The 9,989-nt window shown below is 43.3% G+C and overlaps 1 protein-coding gene across 15 annotated transcripts in view; it reads right to left on the reverse strand.

Annotated features, from left to right (window-relative positions):
* The window catches only part of PRR5 (proline rich 5), a 174,789-nt gene that overhangs the window by 87,418 nt on the left and 77,382 nt on the right, over positions 1–9,989 (reverse strand). For 4 of the 15 annotated variants that reach the window (XM_025204085.1, XM_014519925.2, XM_006023573.3 and 1 more), the window contains one exon: positions 9,392–9,505. The exons of 1 other annotated variant lie outside the window; for it this stretch is intronic. In XM_025204085.1, coding sequence (XP_025059870.1) covers positions 9,392–9,505 — 114 coding nt within the window. Of the gene's footprint in view, positions 1–7,055; positions 9,296–9,391; positions 9,649–9,873; positions 9,955–9,989 lie in introns of those variants that run through there. 10 more of the 15 variants (XM_025204087.1, XM_006023572.3, XM_025204086.1 and 7 more) reach the window with 7 other exon arrangements.

Raw genomic sequence — 9,989 nt, forward strand, 5'->3', positions numbered from 1 at the left:
GTCTTCAAGAGGAGGTTAGATAGGCATCTGGCTGGGGTCATCTGAACCCAGCACTCATTCCTGCCTATGCAGGGTGTTGGACTCAATGATCTATTGAGGTCCCTTCCGACCCTAACATCTATGAATCTATGAATCTATGGAGTCCTAGTGGACTCCAGGATGAACATGAGTCATCAGTGTGACGAAGCCATCAAAAAAGCTAATGGCACATTATCGTGCATCAGCAGATGCATGACAAACAGAACCAAGGAGGTGATACTTCCCGTCTATCAGGCACTGGTCAGACCACAGGTGAAATACTGCATGCAGTTTTGGGCGCCACACTTCAAGAGGGATGTGGATAACCAGGAGAGGGTCCAAAGAAGGGCCACTCGTATGGTTAAGGGCTTGCAGGCCAAGCCCTACGAGGAGAGACTAGGGCACCTGGTCCTCTTCAGCCTCCGCAAGAGAAGGTTGAGAGGCGACCTTGTGGCTGCCTATAAATTCATCATAAGGGCGCAGAAGGGAATTGGTGAGGCTCTACTCACCAAGGCGCCCCTGGGGGTCACAAGAAATAATGGCCATAAACTAGCAGAGAGCAGATTTAGACTGGACATTAGAAAGAACTTCTTCACAGTTAGAATGGCCAAAATCTGGAATGGGCTCCCAAGGGAGGTAGTGCTCTCCCCTACCCTGGGGGTCTTCAAGAGGAGGTTAGATAGGCATCTGGCTGGGGTCATCTGAACCCAGCACTCATTCCTGCCTATGCAGGGTGTTGGACTCAATGATCTATTGAGGTCCCTTCCGGCCCTAACATCTATGAAAGATTACTTTCAGTTGGTTGCTCAAGACAGGAAATTATCTGTCAGTGGCGATCACTAGTGCATATTTCCCTATAGTTTAAGTACACTGCATGCTGAAAAGGCAAACATTTTCCTTCCATTTTATGTCCCATGTTAGCAAATAAAAATACCTGATAATGTATGCACACGTATATCTGTGTATACAAAGACAGTATGGTATAAGAAATGAAACATGAACAAAAGGTGCATGTAAACACAATACAATACAGTGGAACATACTCTTGCCCATGTTACTTATCTAAAACAAAGGACTAATCAAGTATTTCCTAAGCATCAATACAAGTCTACTAAAGCATATCACAAGAGGCAAAGAAGCAGCTGCTATGACTTGCCAAAGATAAGAATGCTTTCTGACAGGAAGTCCACTCTAACCTCACTCGGGGACTTGTCAGAAGCTGCACTAATCTTTCTTATTTATATATCCCACAGTAACCACAGACTGCAGTTAATCATCACAAGAAAATTCACAGTAACAGAACGAAAAATGAATTTGCAGTGATGAAAGAAAAGGTCTAAAACCAGCTGACCAGATGTCTCCTCTAACTCTTCTAGAGCTTATATATCCTGGTGTTTACCTGACTTTTCTCTTACAAGAGCAAGGCTACAGAATCTGCTAACCCTGTGACCTGGGATGCAGTGTGGGTCTCTTAATGAATAGGGGAGGCAACCTAGTGACAGATGATGAGGAAAAGGCTGAAGTACTCAAGGCCTTTTTCACCTTGGTCTTCACAGGCACACCCAGCTCCCAGACTAATGCAGCCGGCAGCACAGTTTGGGGAGAAGGTGAACAGCCCTCAAGAACAAGTTAGGGACTATTTAGAAAAGCTGGATGTGTAAAAGTCCATGGGGCTGGATGCCATGCATGCGAGGGTGCTGAGGGAGTTGGCTGATGTGATTGCAGAGTCCCTAGCCATTTGAAAACTCATGGTGGGGGGGCAGGGGGATTTGAAGTTCCGGATGATTGGAAAAGGGCAAACATAGTGCCCATTTTTAAGAAAGGGAAGAAGGAGGATGCAGGGAACTACAGACCAGTCAGCCTCACCTCAGTCCCTGGAAAAATCTTGGAGCAGGTCCTCAAAGAATCTATTTCTAAGCAAGCTACCAAATGCTGTAGCTTGGAGAAGAAGGTGATTAGGAACAGTCAGCATGGATTCACCAAGAGCAAATCATGCCTGACCAACCTGATTGCCTTCTATGATGAGATAACTGGCTCTGTAGATGTGGGGAAAGCAATGGACATAATATACCTTGACTTTAGCAAGGCTTTTGATACCCTCTCCCACAGCATTCTTGCAAGTAAGCTGAGGAAGTATGGGTTGGATGAATAGACTAAGGTGGATAGAAAGCTGGCTGGATTGCTGGGCTCAATGGATAGTAATCAGTGGCTCAACAGTATCTAGCTGGCAGCCAGTATCAAGCAAAGTGCCTCAGGGATTGGTCCTGGAGCCAGTTTTATTCAATATCTTTATTAACAATCTGGAAGATGAGATGGATTGCACCCTCAGCAAGTTTGTGGATGACACCAAGATGAGGGGTGTAGTAGATACACTGGAGGAAAGGACTATGATTCAGAGTGTTCTAAACAAGTTGGAGGATTGGGCTAAAAAGTCTCATGAGGTTCAACAAACACAAGTGCAAAGTCCTGCACTTAGGACAAAAGAATCCTATGCACCATTACAACCTGGGGACTGACTGGCTAAGCAGCAGCTCTGCAAAAAAGGACCTGGTGTGACAGTGGACAATAAGATGGATGAGTCATCCCTTGTTGCCAAAAAGGCTAACAGCATACTGGGCTGCATTAGTAGGAGTGTTGCCAGCAGATCAAGCGAAGTTATTGATGGTAATTATTCTGCTGTATTCTGCACTGGTGAAGCCACATCTGAAGTACTATGTCCAGTTTTGGGCCGCCCACTATAGAAAGGATGTAGACCAGTTGGAGAGTGTCCAGGAGAAAGCAATAACAATGGTTCTGGGGCTGGAGCACATGAGAAGAAGCTGAGGGAATTAGGTTTATTTAGTCTGCAGAAGAGAAGACTGAGGGGGGATTTGATAGCTGCCTTTAACTACCTGAAAACTGGTTCCAGAGGGGATGGAGCTAGATTGTTCTCAATGGTGACAGATGATAGAACAAGGAACAATGGTCTCAAGTTGGAACAAGAGAGGTTTAAGTTGGATATTAGGGAAAACTAGGAGGATGGTAAAGCACTGAAACAGGTTACACAGAGAGGTGGTGGGATCTGCATCCTTGGGGGTTTGTAAGGCCTGGCTTGACAAAGCCCTGGCTGGAATGAATTAGTTGGGGACAGTTCTGCTTTGAGCAGGAGGCTGAACTAGGTGACCTCCTGAGGTCCCTTCCAATGCTAAATTTCTATGATTCTATTATCCACAACTGCCAGTGACTTCCATAGATGTAATGGGTGCTCAGCAAATCTCAAATCATCACCCTAAAGCTGTTATTTGCATTTTTTTTTAAGGAACTGAGGTCTTCCCAATAGGTTGTTTTTTTTTAAGAGTTGAAGAACAATGGTAAAACTGCTTATGCACTTTTGTCCTTCCTACTTGCTATTTCCAAACTTACATATGTATGAAAATGAGTTTTTGTTTCTGCAAAATACTTAGATAGTATTGTTTGGTTTTGTAATGTTTGCTGTTTAATAAATCAAGAAACGTATTCACATGCAAAAAATGGTATTGTTGAGAACACCAAAGTATTCATTATTTACTATTTACAATTCTCCCATTTAAAAAGTTCCAGTCAACTAGTCAGTAGAAACAATCGTGTGTGAGTAGCCATGCACACTGAATATTTACTTGCGTTTTTATTAAAATAACTATTCCAGAAGAGCATTCTGGAAGAGCTATTTCTATATATAAATAAATTAAAATAACTCATCATATATGATATATATATAGACAATCATATTTCCAAATGGGAGGGGGTGTTTTTTTTTTTTTTTTTACCTGATGTACTTTAATCCACATTTAAAGTCTAATTTTCAGAACTAACTTAGGTATGTAACTGCTTAAGGTCTCATGCAGGAGAAAATGAATGTCTGTAAGAGTGTACAGATGTTCAGGCTTTTTCTCCCACAGTAAAAAATTGTCACTCCAGGAGGAGAAAAATAATCTGGGAACAACAAGGGTTAAGGTGAGTTTCTCCTGGAAAAGTGAATTTCTGTACATGCCATAAGTCTCACTGAAATACATGGGTGCTTTCCTACACGTCTCAGTGCATCTCTACCCTAGCTCTGTGCTGCTCTTGAGGTTGCTGCTGCTGAGAAACAAGCTTCACCTTCCCTCTCCCACACCACACAATCCAAACTCAGAACTGAGGTAGTGAGAGTGATCCAGGCCACTCCAGAGATTTTTGTTTCTTGTAATCTTGAGAGCAGAAATCCTAAAGAGCAGTAGAGTAAATGTGGACCATCCTACAGAAGCATAACAACCAGGGTGCCCGGTTGCATACCCCTCTGAGGATAGGGGTATCCAAGAGCTGGTGCCTTCCTAAGCCACTTTTGAGGATTGAGGCTCTGAAAATTGTGTTCAAAACAAACAATTCCAATGCATTGTTAACTGAAATTAAGCTGTGTGTCAAGCAACTCATGACAAGAAATCACACTGCAAAAGTCAAAGCCTTCAATGCTTTACAGACACTCATTTTTAATTGCACTTATGAAGGCAGACAGTTTAAATGACTTCTCCAAGGTGCAATAGAGTTAACATCAAGGTTGAGTATGGAATTACAGAGTTCATGGTGTCTGGCTGTTTCTCTGTTCAGCCAATAACTATTACTATATCTGAAAATTCCAAAGAGGGCTAGGAAAGGAGGCGGCAAGTCCTTGGACCAAAACAAAATACCTCCACTGAACTAGCCTCCACTAATTAATTGTGGGAAAAGGGAAACTCTCCAAGCAAAAATGGAAGTGTTGAGTGTGATAGGCTTGAAAATTAGGAAACTGAATGGTAATCTGAAAAAGCTCTGTATTTTTAATTAAAGATGAAACATGGTCCTCTCTCCTGGGGAATGAGTCAGTGTACACACTACATTCTTGTAAACCAAGTTCAAACAGTAAAACTTTTCCTGATCACATTGGATCTGTGGCTGATTTTACTATTGTAACACAAATCTCTTTCTTCCTATACTTTGGCTCCTTTTATTCACTAATTATCCATCCTTCAACTTGCTCTCAGTCTTGCCCGTTTATCTCTGATGCCAAGGGGAATGTAAGATTCATTTCCCTATAGGCTTTTCCCACAGCAGAACTCAGCCGATATCAACCACTCATTAGACAGGGTGTGCCGACTCAGTCATAAGGCAAATGTCTCCATGTATTTTCTCTACCTTAAAAAGGCCCCCCTTGGCTAAAGATTATAGAACTGTGGGCTTCTCAGTCCAATTGGTTTCGTCAGAATTCAGCCCTGCAGCAGAAAACAAGCAGTTTGAGACAATGCTGGTGAAAGAATCAAAGTGATTTCAATCCCATGCAAATTCTATGAGCTGTATTGAAGCTGAATTGTTCAATTATTCTACCAGGGCTTGTTTGTAAATGTGCGCTGGCTGAGGAGTTGGTACACAATGCTTCTGGGGTTCATGGGAAAGTGGATGCCGAAGAGGCCACAATGCAAAGATTAATTTACATAGTAGTGGGCAGAAACTCAGCAGTGACTTCCCTTTGATATGCCAGTTTCAAGTAGCTTCACAGTATACTAGCTTTGGAGATGAAGGAAAAAAAACCTGCAGAAGAATAAACCTTGTGAGCTTAGTAGAAATTAATTAGTCTTTTGTAGTCTGCCCTAACACAGCTGCAGAGGGCAAAAGTCACCCTATAAGAAATACAATCACAAGGGCTTAAACTGATATAAACATAGCCAATTCGATAAAGAAACATCACTAGACAGCCCAACTGGGGCAATCCAAAGCCTGCTTATGTGAGGGAGGAACAGAGGGTCAGTAGACCCAAAGAAGAATGTGGGAGAAGGAGAATGGAGGGTGCATCGATTAACTCCCCTGAAGCTTCCATCAGTGAAACACGGGAAACCTTGACAAAATGTGTGCGGGCCCTCTCCCAATCCCGCCTGGATCGCCATGTGCAAGCTCTCTCCCGATCCCATCTGGGTCACCATGTGCAAGCCAGGGCGAGCCGGGGGCCCGTCTTTGTGCACACAGGCTGTGGCCGGCAGCCCGGGCACACGGGGCTGGAGAAAACCGCGGTGCGGTATAGTATGCTCGAGCTAGAATCAGTCACGGAGGCGTAATGGTTGATTGAAAAGATTATTTACTTACACCCAAGGTGGTCGCAGTGTAGGCTGGTCAGCTTTCCAGGCACAGCTCCGCTTGAGTTCTCGGTGGAGGACTCCGATAGACTCGGTTCCTTGACCCCGGAGTGAATCAGGCTCCGCGGGTTCAAGAATTCGTTCCCACAGAGCAGCTGTATCTCCGTGAGTGTTACTCGGTTTCCAGGTCCCCCGGAGCTGTTAAGACTCCGTGGGTTCGACAATGGGGTCCTTAGGTCAGGGATACGTCTGGGCTGCGATCGGCGACAGGGAGAGGCTAGAGGTTAGTTGCCTCGGAGTCGTTAAGGCTCCGAGGGTACAGTAAATAGGTTCCCCGGAGTTGTTGAAGCTCCGTGGGTTCGACAAATTAAACCTCTGTTGCCCTCTTAAGGAAAAAGCTGGGTTCGTATGGATCAGCAGCGCTTAGAGATCTTCACGCTCCTTTCCCGAACTCCACGTGCTTTCTCTCTCTCCGACTTGGGCGGAAACTACCCAAGCCTTTTGTACGGCTAGCAAGCCAATAGCTAGCCGCCACGTGTGCCTCCATTAACTATGCAAAGAAAGCTACAGAACTGGCGGGAAAAGCTCCTGCACGCGGGTTCTCCATTACAACAGAACACTCCACCGTGCAAAAGAGCTGCAATTTTGGCGGGAACATGATTTAGCGATGCCGACGCACACTCAAACAAAAAAACCACAACTTTGGGTTGTGACAAAATGAAGAGGACTCCTACCAGTATCCAGATGCTGATATTGAACCAACTGAGAATGTCAGGTGCTGGGTCTGACATGGAGTGCTACTTCACATCTCACTAGATGAGTTTTGCTAAATGCCTCTCTAAAATGCAGATACACCCCCACCCTATGCCACACCCAGACACAGATGCTAACATTAAGCAAGTTACCAGAAGCTAAGATTTAAATACACTAAAGTCAAGCTTGCTGATAAGCAACAATCTTTAATATTTTTCACACAACTAAACAGTACAAATAATTCTCTTACATAGAACAAGTATATGTTTATGAGTCAAAGGCTCATGTTCAACTACAGCGTCCCATAGCTTGTTATAGCAGCTGCTTTTGCTTTTGTTTTATAGCAACAGACAAGGAAGCCAAAAGCTGTTATGCATGACCAACATTTTCAAAAGTGGCCACTGATCTTGGTGACTCAAAGCTTAAGTGCCCAACTGGAGATACTTACACAAGAAGCCCGATTTTCGCAGACAGCTGGCCACCCATCCTTTGAAAATCAAATTTTAAGAGCCTCAAATTGGACACCCAAAGGTACAAGTAACAAAGCTTGACAACTTCACAGGTAATTGATCCAAAGTGGTAATAACCAAACCATCATTTAGGCTCAACAGTCCCAAGCTGAAATGAAGAAACATGCTCCAGAGCATAGAGTATTGCTGAAAGTACTAAAACCCTTACAGCCAAGATGGAATGTGAGCCCTTTGAAAGGTCAAAAAGAGCCCCACTTATCCCCTTGCTCTAGCGCAGAGAAGGCTTTGTATTATTTAATAGACAATAAAAGGACTGTACTTGGTGCACTCCAATAAAAATGCTACTGTTTTGTATTATTTATTACAACTTTGGAGCATTGTAACGCACACATGCCAATGTCCACTCTCCCCGAAAAACTGAGATGTGTGAATCTCTGGTCGTGAAGCAGCAGCTTTGCTTCCTTCTCTGGAGTGGTTTCAGAGCTGTGTGCAACAGAGCAGCCAAATGGTGGCATGTTCATGTTGAAGGAGAATGATGACCTCATGACCAAGAGGCAAGGTCGGTCATCAAGTTCACAAGCCAGTGAAGAAATTACTCACATGTTCCTGACTTAAACAACATGTGATGTGGGTGTTAATTAAACCTGGTTAAATATGCAAGAGATCTCGCAGGTCTCCTATAAACAGATGAAAGTCTCATATTTGGCCAGCTCCTGGCTGGGGTTTTGTCTGAAAAGCAGTTAATAGGAGCATATTTATTTTCATTTTCCCAATGTGAACAGGGGATTGCAAGATTCCCTTCTACACAGTCCCTCAGTCTGGAACTTCCCCTTTACCACTATGTCTGGCATGTACCCCACTCCCCACTCCTTGCCAATAAAAGCAGTCAGGACACAATTATGAAAAAGCGTCAAGGGCCAGGTCCTGTCATCCTACACTAAGGGTGAGATCAGCCCTCTTGATTCCATTGGGCCTACTGGAGTGCTGCTCAATATGAATAAGGAGAGCCAAATCTAGCCTTCATTAGCACCATCACATAGGCTCCCTTTGCTTAAGTTGCAAGTCTAGCAAGGCTGGAAGTCTTGTATTGCTACAATCCCAAGCAGGCTGCTAGCCCTTAACAAATAATTCTTAATAAAGACATGAATAAGTAGTGAGGTCACAGGAAAAAATGCAATATTTTAATTCTTTTTTACACAATGACATAAACCTTTTAGGAAAATTGTTTTCTTTGCAGCTCCAGTGATTTCTTTCTTGCTGTAACTATCTGCCTGTTTTAGGACATCTATGGGGGAAAAAAAAAACTTCTAAAGAGCTCATAAATTTGCTCAGCCTCAGTGTCTAAGAGCCTATTCTATTTTCAAAAGTGACATGGACTTTTTTTAATTTAAGTGCTATTGACTTTAACTATATTTAGGATCCAAAGTGGTTAAGTCAGTTATGAAATTGGAACTCAAACTCATAAGTCCCCTAGAAGCTTTGGAAAATTTTAATCTGAGCACTTAAACTGCTAGAATATTTTACTCTATTTTTTGACAAGCAGTAACAGACTTAACATGTATACATACAATAAGCATTTATACATACAATATTTACAGCAAGTAAAACAAATAATTTCCTTTTAATTCCAAAGCACATAGAAAGCAGAGTAAGGAAGAATGCATTCTTTTTTTAATGCAACAAAATCAACCCTGAGCTAAGATATCTAGCAAGAGCCATGTTTGTATCTTGGTCCTTTAAGAGTCATTTCCTGTCAGAATGAAGTGCAGGCTGAGCCATTTGCAGGAAAGGATAGTCTATTTTCTATCAGTATTCAGAGAAAGATTAACAGCAGCTAGAAAAGAGCTGCTCCTGTTTTTTTACTGAAAGTATACCCTAGTACATGCAATGTATCATTGCAGAAACCTGGAACATTGTCTACTTCGTCATCTGGGATTTTCTTCCCAGCAATGCAGCCTGTACAGGAATGTAAAAGAGATGATAATTATGGTGTTAATTATGCCAGCTGCCATGGGGAAGCTTTGAGGTAAGTACAACATGCAAAAAACTTACCTGTTCCAGGTAGCGTTGGAGCAGGCCCTTCGCTGCTGGTTCCCTCGCTCATCTAAGGCTGCCTGCTCTCTCTTGCCCAGATCACTGAGGCTGGGCGAACTCATGAACTTCAACCTGCGAAGAGTCCTCATGGTCAAATGTGTGCTTGCGCGTGGCAGCTACAGATACACCATCCTTTTTACACACACACACACGCAGCTGGAGCAGCAGCAGCAGCAATGCGAGCAGTTCTCTCCGTTTGCTGTTCAAAAAAGAAACTTAAAAAAAAAAGAAGAGAGAACCAGTCTCTACAGAGCACACCTCTGCCAGCAAGAAAACAAATCTTTAATCAGATCAACTCTGACGTCATACCCTGTGGTTAATAATTTCTCCAGTCCTTTTAAAAAATAAAAGTTGAACTCCTTGCTGCTGCTCTAACACTTTCTGGGCCCCCCTTTTAAACAGCAGCTGCCCAAAAAAGGAATATTTTCCCGCACCCTGACCTCACTAGAAATGACGACTGATTTCAACATGCTGCATGCTCCACCTGTCGTGGGAATCACTCCTTTACTCAGTCAACTGTTTTTTTGAGTTTTGTTGGCGGGGGCGGGGGGGGGGG

This window comes from Alligator sinensis, unplaced genomic scaffold (assembly GCF_000455745.1).
Source record: "Alligator sinensis unplaced genomic scaffold, ASM45574v1 scaffold975_1, whole genome shotgun sequence".
In the NCBI taxonomy this organism is placed as follows: domain Eukaryota; kingdom Metazoa; phylum Chordata; order Crocodylia; family Alligatoridae; genus Alligator; species Alligator sinensis.